At 43.7% G+C, this 22929-nt stretch overlaps 1 protein-coding gene across 1 annotated transcript in view; it reads right to left on the reverse strand.

Moving 5' to 3' along the window:
- Positions 1 to 20292, reverse strand: part of xirp2a (xin actin binding repeat containing 2a) — a 48326-nt gene extending 28034 nt beyond the window's left edge. Inside the window, exons 1-2 of the mRNA XM_084574261.1 lie at positions 19938 to 20292; positions 1110 to 1221 (exon numbers count right to left, since the gene is read on the reverse strand). Coding sequence (XP_084430387.1) covers positions 1110 to 1221; positions 19938 to 20126 — 301 coding nt within the window. The 5' untranslated portion in view covers positions 20127 to 20292. The remainder of the gene's footprint in view (positions 1 to 1109; positions 1222 to 19937) is intronic.
- Positions 20293 to 22929: the final 2637 nt, after the last annotated feature.

Here is a 22929-nt window from a genome sequence, read left to right on the forward strand (position 1 = left end):
GAGGCCAAAAAAATTGCAATTATTAACTTCCCAAACTTAACCAAAAAGTTTGTGGGAGGGGCTTCATAAGGCTGGTTTCCAGGCTAATCGTGAGGTGGATTTTTGAAGATTTGTACGTGAAACGTCTCAAAACCTGCAGATTTTTTTTCATTCCTGTTCATTTCACGAGGAAATTTTAATATTACCTGCACAGGTCAGCTCATATGAGTCATTTTCCTAGCGCTCCCTAGTCATAATTATAGCCCAAATTACTTCCTGTTTTCGGCGAACATGCCACTCATCCTCTAATTTAGATCCAGTCCAGGAAATGTGAATCTCTGAGTTTTTTTTTTTTTTTTTTTCTGCAGGAAGACCTTTGTATCTCCAGCATTTTTCATCTCAGTGTGAAATATGGCTTTTGAGTGAAAATGGAGGACGTCAAAAATGTACTGCCTATCAACCACATTAATGAGCTGCTGTAATGTCTGCTCTGGAGAGGTACTACTTTTGCTTTTGTGCATCGGTTTTAACCAATATTTCTTTACAGTGCCTCTATGCCACACATGTGCACAAAAACAATCTCACCCTCAGCATCCTGTGATACCAGAGAGGCCAATGTGATTGAACTCTCTCCCTTTACCTTGCTTGTGATCCTCACACAGTTAATAAAAAAATAAATAAATGGACCGTACCGCGCACTGTAAGCTCCATCTGTGTGTTCACCACTATCAGCGTCGTTTGTGGAAAACAAACTGGAGGTAGCCGCCACGGCGTTGCTATCACAGTAATGGAAGCGCGGTATCTAGCCAGCCCCCAGCTTCCTATTAAAAAAAGAAAAAGCTGCCAAGGAGGGAGCCTTATCTGAAAATGAACAATCTAGTTTTGAAAAGCTGCTCTCTGCCAAATGTTTATCTCGTAGAACAAATGGGACAAAACATTGCATTAACCATCCCGCAGCTTCGGCTGTTTGCCTGACGAGTAGTGTAACCATGATGCAATCACAAAGCCAGACCTCCTGTCATACTTCATAACACATGTGAAACTGCATCAAAGCCTTCTGAAAAGAAATAACTTTCAAAGTTCTGCTTTTACGCGAACAATTCCCAAATGAAAAACAATGAGATACTCACAAAGGGTGGCGTCGTGAGGTGAGGCCATGGTGTGATCCTTTGGCCAGTCGGCCGGAGCGTGTCTACTGGATGTCACTCTTTTGGACGGGGAGGTGTGGACGTTTGCAGCTTCCTGGTCAGGAGAGAGACAGGGTTATCAGAGGAAACACCTGTGCGTTTTCCAACGGGGAGAGGGAGAGGTGACGCTGCAGGTCATCAACATCAGCTGACTGTGCACGAATCACATGGCAGCCAGACACACAAACTATAATTTCTTCCCTTTAAAGGATTTCCAGTTGCCCCAACCGTAGCCATATCAACCAATTGCACAAATTAAAACCTTTACCCTAAAACCAGCAGTTCCTACAAGGTTAGTATTTCGCAAGTGTCTGCATACACAAAACAGAGTACATGTACCTTAAGTCGGACAAATCCTACACCAAAGCAGCATTTGAGCTCCAGATTTTAGTGAAACCTCCTATCTGCATATACAATACACGTACACACACGACTACACACATCTGAGTGTAACAAGAGCCGACCTTGAACGCAATGTGAACAGAAGGCATTGACTGGAAAGTTAGTGTAAACAGCACTTGGTTGAATTTTAATAGAGCCACACTGGCTGTGACTAAAGGTGCTTTCGCAGGCTTGTATTGATAAAAAGGCGCAGTGCTGGTAAATGGCATGTCCTTGGTGCACACACGCTTGGTTTTCTCCTGGAAGCATTTTGTCAAAACTCAGAAGTCAGCCAGTGCAACTATTCAGCTGCGAATCATTCCCCGTGGGGAACAAACACACCTGTGTCTGTGTGTGTGTCTTTGCAAATGTGCATATGTGTGTGTGTGGGTTTTTTTTTTCTTCATTTGCAAATCAAATGCTTCCCCCGTAGCTCTCTCTCAACGACTTGTAGCCGCGCATCACCACAGCGACAACAACAAACACAGCACAGCCCTGCACACGGCAACACCACGTGGAAACACACACACACACACACACGTATGCAAAACTGATCCTGTCTAACTCTGCGTCCTTCTCTCTGCTCAAGGTGTCAGCCGTAAATTCAGAAACTCAGCAAAGGACAAAACATTCTCCACAAAAATCCCGTTTAGTTAATCCCTGAAAGACATGCATGGTCATTTGCATACTTTCCTACAGTAGCTCTCTCTCTCACACACACACACACACATACACACACCATGGCGAAAAAGGGATGTAAACATAATCTCCCCCTTTCTGTCACAACCATTTTCTCTCTCTTGCTGAAGTAGCACTCACATTTCAGTGAAACTGAGAACACGGCTCCCCAGTGCTTTGTGCTGAACTGCTGATATTAAACCGAGTATTTTATCTACAGTGGGGTGGTATTTTGCTCAGTGGATAATTAATTGCACGGGCGATAGAGACGTTTTAAAGGCCAGTGTATGAAAAATATCTGAGCGCGTATTTGCTGGTGGAGGGAGTTTATCATAGCTGGTTATGAGAATGAATGTCACCGAATGAGCCGTTAAAAAGGATTCAAACATTTACCCCTCTTTGGCTGCGTGATGGGTTTGTTTACCACTAAATGTGTAATGAATTATAAATGCATTGTGATGAGTGGATGCAAGCACATTTCAAATACATGGAATCACGTCATAGCAAGTATTGTATTTTGTGACTAGACGTGACAATCCGTGCCTACAACTTTAAATCTGGGTTGGTGGTACAATCCACATGCTGAAGTGCCCTTGGGCAAGGCACTGAACCTGAAATCACTCCCAATGGCAGGCGTGCAACTTGCAGGGCAACCACTGGAGTGCAGTTGAGAATTGGTAAATGAGAAATATTGTAAAGCGCTTTTAGCACCACTATGGTAGATAAGTGCTGTATAATGTAAGTGCAGAGCATTTACCAAATCAATTTACTATTAAATTATTCTAATTTAAAAAATAACCTGACACTTATTGTACTAATTACCGTGGGTCCAAACAATAGTAAAATTAAAAGTTGACACAGAAAGAAAAAAATCATAATATCATTAGAAATCTCAATTTGCTGGTATCAGAAGTATAATAATCAAGGCTATAGCAGAGGCAAGCTCATTATGGACAAATCAGTTCTATAAAATTGTGTGTCGTCTCCACATCTGCTTTACTTTTGGACAGGTTATCCAAAAGTAAATAAAAAATAAAAATTAAGATGACCCAGGACAGAACCCTGGGGCACACCACAAAAACATGTGCTCACCTAAGCTTAATCTCTTCTTAATAATCCAATTTTACATTCAGATTTTAATTGCCTGTATAAAATGTAGCATTAAGCTCAAAAAGTGCTTTTTTTTCACACATCTGGCAATAAGTCAAAACTGAAGTTAGAGACTGAAGTTAGAAACTGAAGTTAGAAACTGAAGTTTAAACCAGTTAAATGTGAGCGCTGGCAGTAAACAAATGCTTCAGCAGTTAAAAAATAGCTTTGAATTATCCTTGTAACTAGTATAATGCTGTTGCTTTATTCATTTTAGAAGAGGTCACACAAAGACATTTTATATATTTTTTTTATTTCAAAGCAGTCGGCCTGTAAAAGGAGATATTTGTAATGTGCAGTCATTCTGTTGACAAAAACCAATACCTTTTTAACAAGATGATCAAGGACACAGAGATGACTTCAGTAAACACTTTAAGAAACAGGGTACATAACTTTTAAGAAGGGCAGTGTATTCATTTTCAAATTAATTTCCTAAACACAGTACGTACATATTCTGGAGTAGAAAGTTCTAAAACATAACATAACTTAAAGACGGTTCATCCAAAAATTAAAAAAAGGTGAAGACCCAGGACAGAACCCTGGGGGATGCCGCAAAACATGCACTCATAGGGCCTAATAACGTCTCAATTAAAATTTGAATGTAAAATCTTATTATTGTCTGTAGAAAATGTAACAGCATTGACCTCAAAATGTGCTAAAAAATAATAAAAACTGAAGTTAAAATTTGGAGTTGGCAGTAAACGTGAGCTACACATAAAATACATCCAGTTAAAAAATGGCCTTGAGTGTTCCATGTACCAGAGATAACAGGGTGCAGAACTTTTAAGCAGGACAGTGCATTCATTTCCAAAAGAATTTCATAAATACACAGTGCTTTGAAAATCCGAGAAGAACTGACTTTTTGATTCGATTTTTAAGAACAGGACAAATCTGCAAAGTGTATGATATTGGATTTTGTGACTCTGCCAATCAGAAACCAAGGACCGCAGTTATCCACTTCATGAAATATAATCACAGAATGAACAGCAGTTGTTCCATAGCACAATGTCACATGCTATCTAGCTTTGAGCCTCTGCCATATGTTCGCATTGGCGCAGGCTGCCGCGGAAGAAAGAAGAAGAGGGAATGGGGGGGTACTAGTGGTGGGTGGGTGGGTGGGTGCGATGGTTTTTGCCTGTGCGTATCTCCAACAGAGTGACAGAGTTAATAAGGGACAGTGCTTGGTGAAATCTGTCTAAACGTTGCTGGCTGGCCTGTCGCAAGAGATAATCCTCTGTGAAAAAAAAATAAAAAATTCTCAAAAGAAGCTTAATGAAATCAATGCCGGCCATCTGGGACCATTTCATGTGTGACAGAAGCCTACAGAGGGAACAGTTGGCCCTGTGATGGTGAAACCATGGTAACAGGAAACAGCAATATACACATTGCTAGACAGAGGAGGTGACACCGTGACACACACCACCTTCACATCGGCGCCTATTAGAGGAAGACATCACCAGAGCGTGGACTGAGACGGGAAACTGTGCGCTTGCCATCGCCACGTGTAGGGACTTTTTACATTTCACTCCAATTGTCTCATATCAGCCGCTGACATTTAAGTCCTCTTAACAAGCCGTGTTCCTACTAGCAAGACTTTAATGTCGCACAGAGGGTCTCCGCGGAGAGCTGTCCGCCTCGTCGCTTCTTTGCAGTTTAAAAAATGTCACTTTTAAAAGTCAATTAGTCGAGGATTGAGTCCAGAGTTTTTTTTTATATATATATTTTTCACAACCCAAGTGAGGCTGAATGCCTCTGGGATAAGATAACATCATCTGGAAGGATGTAACAGTTATCTAGGATGGAGGGGTAACATCTTAACCTGAATCAGATGGGTTTACCTGTTTCCTCAAAAGGTCACCCCCGGACTTCACTTTGAATTTCACCAAGGTATTGAGCATACCCTCTCCCCAACATCCGCTACACATAGGGCTACTGTTTTTCTAACTTTTTTTTAACAAATGGACACCTATTCCACCTTCATGCACCCATTAGTCAGGTGTGTTTAAGTGTCAGGGTAATGTCATTCTACTAATAGTCATTCTTCACACAACTACTAATGCCAGTTTCAGTATGTAGAACTGACTGTTAAAGGGGAACTACTGTTTTTTACAAAATGGACCTTATTTCTGGCATAAAATACAATTGTTTACTCACCCATATTACTTTTGTGTCATTTGTAATATGTCAGAATATGTAGTCAGATTTCTTGCTCTGCGTATATCCATATAATGGGAGTGAATGGGGCACCGAAACACAGCCTCTAAATAACTCATTATCTGCTGCGAAACTCGTTCATTTCACCAATATTTTGTTATTGTACACTAGTGCTATTCCCCGTTGAGTCCGGAGTTACCTGTTATCATCATCCATGGTCTGTAGATTGACCTACAGACCCCAGATATTAGGCGCGTTCGACTTCATGCAGATCTGTGCAGATCTGACTTGACGTGATGCATGCTGGGTTGTCATGCTTATAGATCTCGAATATGATTGGTTAAAATGAACTTGTTCTACCCAGCATGCATCACGTCAAGTCAGATCTGCTCAGATCTGCCTAATGTCTTCTGACCTGGATGATGTCATCTCTGAGCGCCACGCACACCCGTGACGGTCGGCTTGTTTACCTGTAATTTGCTACTGCTATGGTTCGTCCACAACCTCAGAGTGGGAAAAATATTCAGCCATGTTGCAAAAAACTAGCAGTTTAACTAAAAGACAGTTAATCCTAAAGCCCTCGCCCTGCAAAAAGAGTTCTTGATCACTGTAAAGTTAGGTCTGAGGGATCAAAACTCAAAATTTTAGTCAGATGAATCTCTGAGGACCAAACCGTTGTCCAAACAATTGAAAAAGTTGCAGCGATAGGTTCCTGGTCAGTGAATTTAAAGGTGTCCAGACGTCCTGCAGGCACAAATAAGACCAAGTGAAAGCCAAACACCTTCGTTTTGACTCCCACAGAGATATGTGTGTGAACTTGAACTGTAGGTTTCAAGAAAACCCACCCTTTGTTGCGGCCGTTGGCTACGGCCATTTTCAGCTTTTCACTACTTCTACTGTTCTTCAACAACCAGGCCAAAGATAAAACGACTGCCAGCATTTTCAGAAAAGCGCTAGACACAACCGAGAAGACCGGGACGTAAGATGCATTTGCATTGCATGCATGAAGAACAAATCGACCATGTTATTCTGATCACAGATGAACAGATTATTCACGGTGTGACTACTCACTTTTTTACTGTATGATGATACCGTGTGAGTCACAACTCGTGAGCGGGCAGATGATTGCGACGATTGCTGTGAGTTTGAATACAAGTCGCCACTTTGCCAGATCCGCTTTCCGTCTCCTCTGCACCTGGACTCAAATAGCTCAGAAATTGCTCCGAGTGATTTTCCAGGAGTTGGTGAAGCTGCAGCAGTTCAAATCGATGAGGTTCGCTTGTTTCAAAATCAGATGTGACTTTTCGGGGGAGAGAGGTCGCCCACCTCGACTTGATGTACTGCTTAAACACTTTTTAGATCTTATTTTTGGATGGCTTGCTGCTCCTTTCCTCCGTCTTGCATCGCCTTTGCTGTTTCATTTTCCAAAGTTGCTTTCCTTATCCTTCTACTGAGTTATTTTCTCTTTCTTTCTTAGTCTTTTGATGCTTATCTGGACTGATTGAGGCTGTCTGCAGCATGCTTGTTATCCTAACTGTCTGGTAGCTGGATTATGTGCCATCACATCTGTGACAAATGCAACCAGAACCTATACAAGCTTCCATTTTAAGGCGACTCCCTCTACGCCGCCGTGCACCCCATGTTCTCTTGGTATTTTGCAAATAAAATAGTTTAAACCCTTCAAACCCTTCAAGGAAGCTAATGTCTGTAGCTCTGCAGCACGTTTATGGAGAGTGACTTAAAGGGCCTGCCAAGAAAGGAAGCCAGTCACACATGACTCAATGTTTGGGTACTTCATTTTAAATTACAAGATGCCTTTGTCAGCAAACGGTGCACACTCACACACGAGTGGATTTGTGCGCGAGGACACATGCACTGTATTTACACATGCAATTATGCCACTTCCACACTCCCTCCAACACTCTTGCATTGAATGCTTCTGGCTGTGAAAGCTGCCTTATGGGTCTGCTGGCATCACATACAAGTGGCTGCTCTCGAACATGACTCACTAGGCTCGGCAACAGAAAACAAATCGCTGGCTCGGACGGAGTTTGGATTTAACACGCCTGACCTTCAAAGTCATAGCAGCAAAAGTCTCAGAAGTCATTTAAGACTCATTTTGTGCAGGAGGTTCTTTACACATTTTGTCCTAAAATGTCTGAAGGTGATGCTTTGAATCTTGAACTCTGGGTTTAGTTTGCAGTAGCCTTTGTGTCAAAGCAAGTTCACCATGAAGAGAGGGAGCGGCGTTAGCAGCAAAATAACAGGGATAGAATACACATAGAGGGCAGCCTATCTGCAGATAAAACACTTAAAGAGGGTCACAATTAATTATTAACTGGGACTATTTTGTTTTTTTAGGAGTCCATACATAAGGAAAATCCTGCACAGTATTGCGTGACAACATGCGGTATAACCAGTAAATGGCATTCAGTGAAGTAAAATATTTATCCTTACAAGATGAGATAGTGAGAAGAGGTGGGCATCAATGATTCACATAAAGTGTAATCTTTGTACACACAAATCATGCAGCGGTTATTCATTGATTAATTTAGGCAAATACACAATATTCAGTCCAGCCATTCATGACTCTCTTCACAGCACTGCAGTAGACCCAAATACGACACTATAACTCTTTTTTTTTTTTTTTCTCTTTTTTGCTACCCACTCTCGCCATCAGTGCCAAAGATCCCTCCTCCATCTCAGTTCACTCTTAGTTGTTAAGTTCCTGGAGTGGAAAAGCCCTGAGAGACAAAGTCAAAGTCAAAGTCATGCTGTTTTCGCTGCCAAAGAAGAGAGGACAACCAGGTTCTGTGCAAAACAGCCCTCGAGAAAAAAGAAGAATCCTGATTAAGTCATACTGCCCAGCATGTTACATTTATGAGCAACTGTTCTTACTGGTTGAGTGGGATTTTCTCAATGAAAGTACAACAATAAATGGGCAGTTGCATGTGGATATATGGAAGGATAATGGGAAATATTCAGCTAGATAGCAGTCTCCTGTGTTAAAGTTCAGTGTTTTACTGACCCATCCATCCACCCCCATCTCCCCATCACCTACAGTGTGTGGCTCTGTATTATCCAACTTCCTCACCGGCTCTTGTCATTAATTGCTATAACCACTAGGGGGCATCATTTTTGAATGGCATTGTAAAACCATGAATCCAGAAGTATACATTATTATTATTATCATTTTTTATAACTTTAGTACAAAATAACTTCAGTTTAGAGACAGATTTGGGTTAAAAGAGGACAAGGCTGTGGAACAGTTGGTTCAAAACAGGAAGTGAACAGCAGCCTCCTAGTCTGTTTTGACAGCCTATCCATCCCGACCGCATCCCTATGGGCGTTTAAATGTTGTTTTTTCTTGTATTTCCCATTTTTATTTTGTAAGCTTTATCCATTGGTGTGCGTGTCGTCTTGCTCTACTTCCTGTGACGATACCCAGTTGGTCTCGCTGTTGAGTCCCTCGTGCTCCCTCACGTTCCTGTAATCTCATCTTGGTTTTGGAGTTGTAGTTTTTTGATACCCTGGCTTTCCTGCAGCACCATTTGTTCCCAAATTTGTACATTTGTTGTAAGCCATTTTGTGTCACAGTTCTACATCCCTTCACATCCTGGATTTGGATCCTACTCCACCATAAACTGAACAACTTGATCGAGAAAAAAGGGAAAGGCAGGGCCTATATATACTCTCTCAAGGGCTGATGGAGTAATCAGAGACAGGTGAGACCAATGAGGGGAGGAGCATGCAGAGAAAAGAGACAAGGCGAGACAGGTGAGTGGAATCAAAGACAGGCAGGAAGTGCAACTTGATTACAAAATAAAACAGCTAGCACAAGGACAACCAAACAGGGTAACAGTCGAAAGACATTATGTGGACGGCTTTGTGACACCAATTGGAGGTCATACTGGGACGCAACTATGGGTTGTAATATACTTCCAATAGCTGTTTCTGTTTTCAACTTACACTTCAGCTTCCACATGCATGCGCTTGATTGTTTTATGGTGGTAGAAGACCCACGTCAGGGGCTAAAAGTCGGGGTATCTTTCCCTGTGCTGCATCCCTGGTTGAAGCTTTCAGGAATAAATGCACTCAGTGATAGCTGGCTGTCGTATCTGGAGTGCCTCAACCTCTGGGGCTGAATCATTCAAGCTGTGTGAATAACTAGTGAATGAATACATGGGCGCCTGAGTGAGAGGCCTTGTTAATTATGTGGGGTAATTGTCATCTTGAAAGAAAGCGCTATCACAAAGAGAGATTGATTTGCACAAGAAGATCTAATAGGATTCATCTGCGGGGTGAGGCCCATTCATTTTCATTTGGTAGCAGTTCACGCTCAACCAGCCATGTGTTTGCCAATGTAATTATTTAAAAAGACATTTACTCGTTGGGCTTGCACTGATGTTAAGCATAAAACCGCGCGCTCCGGTACGTTTACCATACAAGCAAAAGATAAAAAATGCATTTCTTAATTGCCACTTTTGAAAAATTTCCTGTTCCTTTTGTAATTTCCTGTGTGAAAATTTCTGTTTCATCTGCCTAGTACCAGGTGGCCGATGCAGAGGATAAAGAAAACACTCAATTTAAAACTAACGAAATTATAAAAGTTTTATAAGAGGAAACTTTGAACAAATTTAATTAACATTCTTTGGGGTTTTATCACTGTGACAGTAATTTTAAGTGTAAACCAGAGCCTCAGAGCTCCAATTAATGTACAAAGTTGTTAAATTAAAGAGAGAATTTTCTACGTCCCGTCAGTGGAAAGTTGTCAGTTAGTCGATAACGGTTGTTAGGTGCTTCTCTCTGCTGGGATTAAACAGTTATGCAGCATCCGAGTACTGGACTGCCCTTTTCCTCACACTGCCTTTGGCGACTATTATTTGATGGTGCATGTCAGTTTTGCACATCATTATGCACACTACCTGTGGCCATCCAATTTCAACCATACAGCAACTGAAAACAAAAATCTGGGGCGTGTTTCAAGCATAGACTGTATATAAATATGGACAATGTGTCACCACTTCCTTGTATTGGCCAAAGTGAAGCTATTTTCCTGGGGAAATGGGCGGCGCCATGTTGCGACTTTGGCGCCAGAGTCTTATTATACACTATACACTGTACTTGTTTTTATTTTATGGAGTGATTGCCGTGGCAACTGGTAGTCGCCATTATGTCACATCCTGTTTCTACAGTGTCAAATAACTGAAACAAAACTTATCCAAAAAATTGTCACTTGAACATGAATCAACATTATACTAACTACTTAAAATGACTGAAACCATCCTTGAAAAAAATGTATTTGACGTGTATTTCAGTGTTTAACATGGAGGGGGTGGAGCTTATATGAACTATACTGCAGCCAGCCACCAGGTGGAGCTCTAGTTGCTTTGGCTTCACTTTAGAGGAGCAGTTCAGCCATCCATATTTATACTGACCATGGTTTCAACCCATAAAAACAACCAATCAGAGCCAGAGCATCCTTCCACCACGAAACATTTGTGGGTGGGGAGGTTCAGGCTTGCTTTTGGGGTGATGAATGTCCACTTGTGATGACATTAAATGAAGTTATCTAGGAGTAAGTATGTTAGATAGCGGACAAAGAACAGCAATTTGAATATATCTAAAGCTGAACTGAACATCTCTGGACTACTTATATCTGCACAGTTCATTTTATGCAACTTCAAGATACTCAAGTTTCTTTGGTCATGTTCTACATCGGGTGTTGCTCTGGCAACCCCTGCTTTTGGATCCATTGTCCAGTCATGGATGCACGAACGTCCTCGAACATTTTGACTCAGATGAAGAGTCAGATGCTTCCAGTATTAAAGGAAGAAAATTATTATGGCATTTTCTGCCCTTGATCAGAAACATGAAAAAGAAGAAGAAGAATTCTGCTATGTTTGGTGCACGTAGTTATGCAACCCTGCGCATTGTTCATTTGAAGGTCATTCCAGCTTTCATGCCATTCTCGCCTCCATTCTCTCATCTCTCCGTCTTCTCTCTGGCAGCCGCTTTCTAAACGTGTCTTTTAATGCTCCGGGGTGTTGTAACCGTTTCATTTTGCGATCCAGATGAAGTCTAAAAACTATTTATTTTGTTTTCAACCCTTTATGGACTGAACTCATTATGACTAAGCAGAGGCGCCGTGAGAAACGCCCACATCAATATTTCGGGGGGGGGGGGGGGGGGGATTCAGAAACACAAAGGGAGAAGAGAAAGACTAAGCAGAGGCGCCGTGAGAAACGCCCACATCAATATTTCGGGGGGGGGGGGGGGATTCAGAAACACAAAGGGAGAAGAGAAAGGGGCAAATCAAAAAGCCAAAAAGTCAATGCAGAGAGGGGAAAAATGTGATGACGAGGGCGGAGAAAAAGCCAAATGTCTGAGCCTGGTTTGTAATACTGATTGGAGTTTTTCTACTCTGGCCAGTTGGGACAGCATGGATTAACTGAAAGCCAAACACCCAGACACAGTCACAGTGAAAAGTCAAGAGGCAGGAAACAGCAAAATAGAAAGATTTTGAGACACCCAGAGGAATTGAAGCAGCACTCCATCGCCAAAACCCTGTCTGTATGCAGGATATGAGCAAGGGACATACATGTGTTGCTGCTGCAGTCACAACTTTAACTTAGCAGTTTTTTTGACACATTAAACTTTTTTTTTTTCCGGATACGTGATGCAACATTTAGTCAGTCTTTTCCCTCGGTGTTGGTTTTTACGGTTCTGTGCTGTCAAAAAATTCCTCCTTCCCCCGCACCTGCCTGACATATATATGAATTATTTTCCGTCACAAAGCTCCTCCACTCTGGACAATTGACGCCGGGACAGGTGCTGTCAGAAAGCCAGGTCAAACCAGAAACTGCTGCGGCAAAATTAATCTGCACTTCATTAACTACTAATCTACCAGCGCTACAGTCATAAATAAATCTGTTTTATTTACTCTGATTGCGGTTTGCAACCTCTGGCATTTAATCAGAAGCACTATTCACACAGTTTCACCTGGGGACGTGATGAGATTTAGAAATCTTGTGCAGGAAGATGAAATCTTTCTGGTGATCTTTTATAATAAGAGCTGTTGGGTGTTTTTTCACCCCTGCTGAGTCTGACGTCTTTTCATCACGTGTCCACACTGCCAAAGGAATGCAGGTCAGAACGTGGTCTAAGATCGAATCACTCGAATGCATCCTCGGCGCGTCCTGGCTGAGTTCACACCTGTGCCTTCAGCTCGCCGGGTCAGATGTTAACGCAAGGTCTGAACGGGGGGCCAGCGGCAAAAGCCTTTCACACCTGGGGTCCACCAAGTGTAGCCGTCTACTGCTGGTCACTGAGCAGCTTCACTGGAGCTTATGATTGAACCTGGTGCTATTTTTAGCTCATCAACATCACGGGCCAGATTTTCTCCTGGAAAGCCAAGGGGATTGTTCCAGCACTGAAATTTGGCAATTATTTCCAAATTTCAATGAGGATTTTGTTTTTATACCAAATGGAAAATGGATATACTGATTTATCTGGCAGAAGATCTCTTGGGAAATCGAATTCAAATGGCAGTAAAATGGCTCGGGTAGCATCAGCTGCTTCCCTGCAGGATCTTCTCACTCCAGGAGAAGCTCCACAATCAGAGGACGGGTGCATTAAAACAGTTGGCAATAAACCCATGCAATTGTTTTCCCCCTTTGACTTGCAAGGCACATTGACCACCACATTCATATTGTTGGAAAGCTGTCGTGACAGTGCTGACCTTTGAGGAAGATAGAGCCAAAATGCAAGGCGCCACCATTATTAGCTTATTAGCTTATTAGCCTTGCATCTGTCATCCAAACGGTTTGCAGAAAGTTGACACTTGTTATCGACTGAGCTAATGAGGCTCAACTTTTTGATAAATCTTCGAAATATGCATGAAAAAATAATAATATTTCCCGAGAATGAAATACCACAGGGAAGTAAACAGTGCAGCACTAGAGCGTAAAAAAACAGAGAATAGCTTGCGGGGGCTGACGTGATTGATTAGCAGTAGCACGGCCTGGCCGCTGGTGGGGGCAGGCTTCCACAATCAAATATGAATCGCAGATTAATCCCACTGCACCGCTTGCCATTCAGACTGACCATGCGCGACGTGCTCGTCAAGTGCTGTAACGTGCAGTCATAAGCCGGCATTTTTTAGCACTTTAGCTTGTTTTTCCTGCGGGGTGAAGTGCACTGCTGCGGGATGCTCCGGAGTCGAAGCAGTGAAAGGAGAGGGGAGAGATTTAGTTTGCCTAAATGAGCCCATTTGCAAATGACAAATTTGACCCAGATTTTGTGCGCGGCAGATGAAATTAAGGCCCGACAGACGTCTGCTGACTGTGAGTTGCTGAAACTCCCTGTCCGGCGGAGTTCTCTGCAAATAAATGTATCAACCAATGTAAAGGAATAATTCAGAGAGAGGCTGTTGCAGGTAATTTACATCAAATGATTCATTATGATAATATACTGCAGGATAAATGACATAATCACATAAAAAAAAAAATTATATCTGGTCACTGAATGTAGGATCCCGTTTCCGTTCCACTTTGGTTTATAAGTAAGTGGCCGGGGGCAGAGCTCTTCATTCTGTCTCCCTTGATTGTAAAGTGCTCTCAGCTCTGGATCCTGACAGACATCCGCTCACATCCGGGGAGATAAAGTTACGGGGAAAGAAAAAATGGCTGTCGGTGATTGTGCAGCCGTGAAGTGGCGCCTGATGAAGCTAATCATTACTGAAACATGAATATAATTTGTTAATCAGGCTCTGACCTGCTTCACCTACCAAAGGATGAACTCGCTTCTCCTTTTGGTTCTTTTTAACCCCCAACCTCCTCCTCTTCCTCCTCACCGATTCACTCTAAATCCTTTTCTCTCCCTATCCATCTTCATCTACCTCCGTCCTCTCTTTCACGATATGATGCTATGCTCGCTGAATGCAAATCATGTTTCAGTCTCTTTCATCAGGCTCTCTAAATGTTCTCCAACATCACCCGGCGCCGCTATTTATACGACTCTAAAAGTTGCTCGGGCTCTGTTTTCAGCTTCTCCAAATACACGCCGAACCGCGGAACTGACATCAGGTGACGAGCAGCGTGCCTGCTTCACATTTCTGGGGGATTTCAGTCTATAATTGCGCGAGTACATGCTCATGCAGGTGAAACTAGGACCCTGGACTAATCCTGAGTCAGTGTGAAATTTGGGTTTAGTGCAGAATGTCCTTGTCCACCTCATCGCTGGCCTTCCTGCAATTTTGGTAGGTTTTAAAATCCTTTCTGGGACAATGATTTAAATTACCGGGGACCTCAGGGACATTGTTAATCCTGTATGAATGGGGGGGCTCTCAAATGCTTATTGGCTAAGCTAGTGGCGTGGCTCTAGGGATGGAAATGCGCGTTGGAAGATTCGTCTAACAGCTTGGTAGGGAAGCTTTTCGATTGTTTGCCATGAAAAATCAGTACGGACATTCCCAGTTCCCAGAGGATTCTGATTGGTTTGTCATTGACGTTAGGGCAGGTCCATATTTCTTCCAATAACATCCTATTTCATAATATATGTGGGAAAGTGGAGATTCTTGCATTTAGCTTGCGTGCAGCGCAAATTGTGGGGTTGCAGATGAGATTGCAGACGTACAAACTGCACAGCAACTCACGTGAAGATGAAGGGTGAGTTGCGGAATCACAAAAACATTCATCAGGCGCGAATCAGGAACAAACCAAATAATTTTAAAGTCAGTAATTTACTGGCATCAGCTCCCTGAGATTTCAACAATTCACACAGACACTGGCAAACTGACTTCTTCCAAGTATTTCTAGCAACTGTAGCTGATCACGGAGGACTGCGGTTGAGTTTCCGTCGGCAAAGCAGAGCAACGTCCCAAATGTATAGAGCATAGCTGAAGATGGACATGCATGTTGTGGGGAATGTTGGTTCCAAATTGGCTGTTTCGCACATGCAAGCGTGAAAGATGGCCCGTCTTTCTGCTAGGCCTGGGATGGACCGGCTGCACCTCTCGTGACCCTCTGCAGCAGAGGTGTCAAACATGCGGCTCGGGGGCCAAAACCGGCCCGCAATACTCTCCAATCTGGCCGGATAATTGTGCAAAGTGCAAAAACAACACAGCATGGCAATTTTTAAATAAAAGTAACTGCTATTCCTAATTTGTCCACCAGGGGTCACACTGTTTTAGTAAGAGTGTGCCTTTAACGCTCAGAACTAAACAGCAGATGGCAGCAATGTACGGAAAGTTGCTAAAGGTTGCTCATAAAATGTTTATTTAGAGGTTATCATGCTGTTATGTTACTGGTCCGTGCCCCATCAGATCAAATGTGTATTCGCGCCCTCATAACTGGACAGTTTCCATACGCTTCATGAGTGGAAAAGTACACTATCTGCAGAAATGTTCACCTTGGTTGCTCCCAGATGCAAACAGTCTCCTTGCAGCAGAGCTCTCGCAATTTATGGACCACTTGAACGCGGACCAATTTGTGCACACACAACTTCCAGTGTCGCAACCACGAGCTCACGGGTTCCAAGTACGCAAAGCCGTAGCCTCCCCCTCTGTATTTTCACATCTCTACAGGCAGAGGATTTGCAGCGTGCACCTTTTCTCAAGAGCAATTTCCTGCTATGGCAACAATGAATGGCGGGCGAGGGATGGTGCAGCGGTGCCCTCGCGATGACATAACACCGCGGTGAATGAATGAAAGGAGGTTTAGCCTTCGGGGATGCGGGCTAATTGTTGAACATGTGTGCTCATGTGGGGCTGTGGGTGTGAAGCTGCATTAGAGGGAAAAAGAAAAACCATTCACAAATAAAGCCTGGGAGATATGCATTCATTACCCAGCATTATCCACGGGAACGGATTATGATAGTGGATATGCACATGTTGCAAGCGCTGAACGAACAGATTTTGGGTACAGTTTGACAGATTTATTGAAGCGAGATGAAGAAGTTCAAGAGGCCCGCTGTCGTCCGGTTGCGCAACAGATCCGAGGAGGCGAGCAACAAGTCGCCGTCGCACACACGGCCCCCATTAAAAGATCCCAATCTGGGAAAAGGAGACGAAAGCCATGCCTGCTCGCAGCTAATGGAATTTTTACGAGCTCAATGGGCTCGATGATTACGCCCGCGCCCCCGTCAAGTCTGGATCAATTTCTTGCCGACACATTGTGACGTTTAGTTTATTTAACATTTAATTAAGTGCGTTTAGGTACGGAGCTGCATATTGATTGATCTATTTCTTTTGAATTAAAAGAAGAAAGCTGACTCATATTTATCTCCCGGCGTGTCAATTAAAGGGAGATTTTTCAACATGCAAGAGTGACAACCCCCCTCCCCCCGTCCCCGCCTAAAAAGGTGACTTTGAAAAGCCATGGAAGTGAACTTCACGGGAAGCCTAATGCATCGCTCTGTTTACTGCCTTTTAGATCGCATGCCTTTTTAAAAGCAAGCCATCTGTTGAGTGCACATCATGACAGCTCTGCAGAGGAAAACATTTGCAGCCATCTCTTCGGTCCATTCAAAAGTTAGTGAGTCAAGTTATGAAAATAAACCGGGGGAACATTTTTAGACGTGGGCACCTTAGTCACAGTCAGAAACCCCCCTCTGTCTATTTCTAACCGCGCGATTGGCATTATACTGGAGTATAAAATCCTTTTCAAATCTCTTATGTTTTGTCAAATTTGACCAAATACGTCAGAATCAGACTTCTCTCCGATTATGTAAATCCTGACAGCCTCGTCCATACATTAAAAGGACATTTTGAGAAAAGCTTCGGGCGTTAAAAATCCGCTTCAATGCACTTAGATGATTAACCGGCTCGCTGTGATAAACTGTTCATTAAGAGCATATCATTTTTCTTCATGCAGTTTGGTTTGTGCAGTGTCGTCAACTCGATTCACACAATCCAGAAGATGCTACACTGCCACCCACTGGAGAAAAGCAGCCATTACAATTATGTGCAAGCACAAGTGTGCGTATAAAAGAGCAGACTTTCTTGGTTACTGTTTTCTATGTGCTTTGCAAGCCTCGTGCATGATAAAAGAAGTTCCAGCTCGTCCGTCTCAGGCCCGTGCTTCAGCATGCATGCGTCATGAGTCGTGACCAGAAGGTCAGACAGATGTTGTAAACACAATCCGACGCTCCCCCCTCAAGGATGAGCTGACCTCGCGCTCTTTGCACTCAAGATAAACTGTTGCCTCACTTCGCAGCAGCAGTTGATGCTCCCCCCCCCCCCAACACACACACGGAGGATTTTGGCCACAGCTGAGCGACCAGCTGGGAATCCATCAGTCATCATTACGGCTGTCCGTCCGGTGACGTTGCTTCATTTAGATAAATGGAACGGGACACGGGCAGAAAAATACAATTATTAAAGCTCACTGTTATAGATGAGCTGGAGACAAGGTCGGGTTTCATAAGAAGCCGCCTCCAGAGAGCTAGCCCTTTCCCTTTCCTCTGTCTGGGAACACTGCCCACATGCCCCACTGACAATGACTACAGGCTGCATTCAAGGGAAAAATAGGAAGAGACTGGGCAACTCATGACGCAGTTCCAAGATCCAGCATGTGTTCCAGCGCCAGCTTGTGACACGCCGACATTTTGACCAGCTGCACGGCTTGTTATTCTAGAGAGAATACAAACAAATGATGTATTTCTTTCCACCGAGTCAAAAGCAAAGACGAGAGGAAGTGAATCTGATGGGACTATTAACAGAGATGAAGAGAAGTGGTGAAGGAACAGGCTGGAACAAGGATTCAGATCTGTTACCGATAAAGTGACAATATCGCACTGTAAAAAATTATATGGTTAGAAGTAGTTGATGAAAAGTCCTACGTTAAAAATACCACTTAAGAAAAGGTACTGCATGTAACAAATACTTATAACCCTAATAGTTTTACACCATTATGTATGTGCGAGTAACCCGATATTTTTTACAGTGTACATATACTTTGTACTAGTGTGTTGAGATATATATACGGATGACAAATGCCTATTTTACCCAAGTTCAAGTGACAAAGCCCTCTAACTGAGTAATCGTTTTACAGAAAACAATTACTCACTGGAGCTTTAAATAGCGCTAATAAAATAGCTGAGGCTTAACCACAATGCTAACGCTGTAAAAACAAAGGGTGGAGAAAGGGAAACTGCAAAGTAATGATTTGTGGTTTTGTTACTTCAGTAACCGTTCCCACATGACAATCGCAGACATTTGATTTATTGCACAAATAAAAATATGTGCTTTAATGAGTCACTCACTATAAACAAGCCAACCTTTGTATATAAAAGAGCTGGGAAAGTTTCACGCATATCTGAGAGTCAGTGGAATGTAGCAGCCAAAATAAAAAAAAAACACAAAGCAGAGCAGAGCTCTTATCTCCTGAGACTGTTACGGGTCATGTCACTGTAGACCAAACATGTCTGATAAGAAGAAAAAGAAGGACACGGCGAATTAGCTGGAGTGGAAAGAGCTAAAGCGAACCTTTAAAGATGCTTTGGTTAGATCTTGGCCTTAGCGACGTGGCTCATTAACCAAAGTAATCTGTAAAAACATTTCTCGTCTGAGCGGCCAGATGGGATTCTGATAGATCCACGTCTGCCTCTGCTTGGTCTCTGGTGCGGCAGCTTCCAGCAGCAGCAGCAGCAGCAGCCGACATACCAATTACCGGGTTATTTTTAAAATCCTGCTTAACCATAAAGCCCCCCAAAATAGGTCTTAAATAACAGGGTGTCCAATATCAGCAACCCAATGCATCCCTGCCGCCAGTAGTCACTGGCAAATACTTCGAACTACGCTCCCCATGATTCACAGGCTCTTTTGCTGGCTTTTAATGGAAGAGGTTGGATACTATGAGGCAAGAGTTTTCCCATACCAGCATCAGTGAGTATTGGAACATTTGAAGGGGGTTCGATTTGATGTCACAACCACACGGCAAGAAAAAGTAGGTCATCTAGGCCTTTTTTTTCTTTTTCTTTGCCTCCTCGTCAGACACTGGGAAATTAGAACAGACTTTCCGCTCAGAGAAGCCAGCTGGGATGGAAAACTAAAGCTGGAGAGAGAAAGGAGAACCTCGTCCTCCGCGAAGGGGAAGAATTGCTCGCAAGTTGAGCAAACGGAGCGACAAACAGCATCTCCTTTGGTCTTCAGCTGTTGCCGTTGCATCCAAAAATAAGACGGCCGGTAAGGTGAGCCGCGGTGTTCCTCGACAGTCGTTGCATAAAGGAGAAAATTGGAGTTTGCAAAAGTGAAATTGGCGAGAGGTGAAACCGTACACGCTAATCTAGATCTGCTGCTGCTGCTTCTGGGGGCACGACACAACTGCTGACTTGACCCTTAACCATCTACTGGACACGTTTAGGTAAAAGGCAGAAGATGTTCAAAAAAAAAAAAAGTGGAATACTTACAGTATCTGCTGTAGCGGGCTTCTCAAACATCCTCTTCAGGCTGTCTAGCGGGATGTCAAACCTCTCAATCGTCTTAGCAGCCTCCAGGTCCTCTCTGAGCACCTCCACCTGCGGCCCGGTGGCACCACGGGAAACGAAGCCCGAGGTCGCGCTCGCCACCTCCTCTCCATTTCCTGATTGAATTTCCATTGTTGTAAAGAAACCGTACACCACCTCCTCCCCCCAGCCTCCCTCCTCTCTTTCCCCTTCAGGTTGCTGGCCCCGGAAGGGAAGTCTATTGTGCGAAGGTGAATCAGGAAAAGCGAGGGAGCGGAGGGTAGTTTTAAGAGGGTCCGGGAAGAGAGGTGGAAATGTTACTGGGGTCCTAATCTGTCTGGAGTTCTCTGGCTTGCGCGAGCAGCACCAAGAGGAAAGAGGAGGAGGAGGAGGAGAAAGGAAAAAGTTCTGGGAGTTATTTTTTTTCCCCCCCTCTCTCTCCTCTGCCCTGTAATTACTCATACATGCAGAAGCTTATGTAAACTCATGTAGGCTTAGAAAAGCAAGAGATACGAGGCGAAGGGATGACGACACCGAAGAGCAGAGAGGGAGTGAGGCTGGAGAGAGAGAGGCTCACCCTGATGTTAGAATCCCATTAACACGGATCAGGCACAACATTATGACCACAGACAGGAGACATGAATAACATTTAAACCATCTTGTGACGGTTCAGTGTTCTGCTGGGAAACTTTTGGACCTGGGATTCATTCATGTGGATGTCACTTAGACATGTAGCACCCACCTAGGCCAGACCAGGCACCCCCGCCCCATGGTGGGGGTGCCTGGTCTGGTCTAGGTTGTGGACAACTGAAAAAACAGCACAAGGTGTTGACCTGGCCTCCAAATTCACTAGATCCCAAACTGATCAAGTATCTATGGGATGATCCACAGAGGACTCTCCCCTCAACCCACAGGACCCAAAGGCAAACGTGTCCTGGGTGTGTTCACACCTGTACATGATCGGATCAGTCTGACCCGGGCTCCAACACCAAAAGTCTGACCCCCTGCAGAATCCAACTCCAATTCATTACACACCAATAAACACGAACTCTTAGAGGCTTGTAAATTCTCTCTTTTGGGCTGTGATTTTTATAAGCTCTATTTCTTTTTTTAATGAAGTCGGGATTTATGAGGTCTGAACCTGGAAGCATGTAACTCATATCAAAGTGAGAGAGCTGGCAATCATCATATACATTCACTCCCATCTGAAACTCTTCCACTTTGCAGCATTCAGATGCAGTCGGATTTTTGTAGCATGCAAACGTGGGAAAAGAAAGCTTTACTCATGTAACAGTGCACCATCTGCATCCTCCCTTTAACACCAGGTTTGGGCTGTTCAGGAAAGCTTATTATTCCTGAACAAATCTGGGAAGGCCTTTGCAGCTAACCCCCTCGACCTGCTGCTGCTGTCATGACGGGGGGTGGGGGTATCGTTCATTTTTCAGCAGCCACGCCAGCTCTTCCTGAGGAGTGTTTTCCTGCACAGGCGGAGAAGGGAGAAATGAACACTTCCTCTCATTTCCTCTACATTTCAGCAGCGCAATTTCAAACCATACAGCTCCGCGTTTCCTCTCTCGATAACGAGGCGGCCCTCGCCCTGTCGCCGCCGTGCGAGCAAGGGGTCAAATGGCGGAGAGGGAGAGGGGGAGCCGAGGGAGATTGGCAGGATCGGCGCGAGCGCGTCACAGCCACAATAGAAACATCAGTACGCCGGGATGAAGGGAGAGGGAGAGAGAAAGAAAGGGGGTTGAGAGGGAGTCCAGATAATCCAATTTTAATGAATGGGCAGTCACGATATATGCATCTGATAGTCCTTTGGAGGACACAGTATCACTCCGTTTGTACCGGCGGCAGATGCATTATTCAGGCCAGAGGAATGTGTGTCACTCACTTTCAGATGGATCCTGTGTCCGCTGAGGCCGCTCCGCTTACAGCGCTTAAAATAATAACGCAAGTGCACTTTTACGTCTGATAATGTGAATTTTTATTAACTTTTATTTCAGTTTGGCAGCTGAGGAAGGTCAGTTCAGACAGAGAAAAAGGCCGCCAAGCTAATTAAAGCTTTTCTGTGCTGCTCATTTTGATTTGTTGCATCGGGAAAAGCAGAGGCACACACAAAGCAGGACGACTTTCCAGCTTTCCGGTGAAGAGCCGCCCAGGTAAAACCCGCCGGCGCCCATTAAATAATAAGATGTTGCAGGATCTCTGCGCGCTTGACTCCAGGGTGAAACATGATCCCCGTGATCAGATAAGAAGATGAAAACATCAATCCTCGTCTCAGTCCGGTGCCACACAGCGTGCACAGATTTCTAAATTTTCCCAGTGAATCATTTAAAGCCGCTGTTGCTTAAGATACAGTAGTTCAGCTGGGTATGCGCCGGAGCCAAAAGGTCCTCCTGGTTCCCAAGAAATAGTCTGGAAACGTGGAGAACATATAACAACATCCCGCAAGTCCTGATTCCTGCCAGGAAAATATCAGCTCACTGCACATTATTCATACTTGTTGCTTTTTTTTTTTTGTATTTTAAGGAACGCTAAAAGCTAAAAAAATTCTGACTGTGACAGCCCTTTTTTAGGCCTGCACAGAGAAGCTCCCTTTTGCTTTCTTCAGCATTTTAGCATCTTTAAACTAATTTATTATTAATTATATTTGTATAGTGTTTTGGTTCTGTCATAGCTTTCAGGAAACTTGTTTCTGATCAGCAGGACAGACATCTGACGATGCCCCTGCGTGCTACCTGCCCTGTACCAAAAGCTGCAGCATGCCACACTTTGCAAAAGAAAGTGCTTTGCAACTTTCTGCAGCTGCAACTCGACAAGCTTATTGCAGAGCACTTCCACCAGCCTGTGCTGCACCATCCTTTTACCACAAGGGGGAGACGTTTGCCATTTTATTTTATTTTTTTTGAGCAGCTGCAAAGCTTAAATGTCACCATTTGTTTGCTCAAATGGAGAA

The sequence above is a fragment of the Chelon labrosus genome (assembly GCF_963514085.1).
Source record: "Chelon labrosus genome assembly, chromosome: 24".
Lineage (NCBI taxonomy): Eukaryota > Metazoa > Chordata > Actinopteri > Mugiliformes > Mugilidae > Chelon > Chelon labrosus.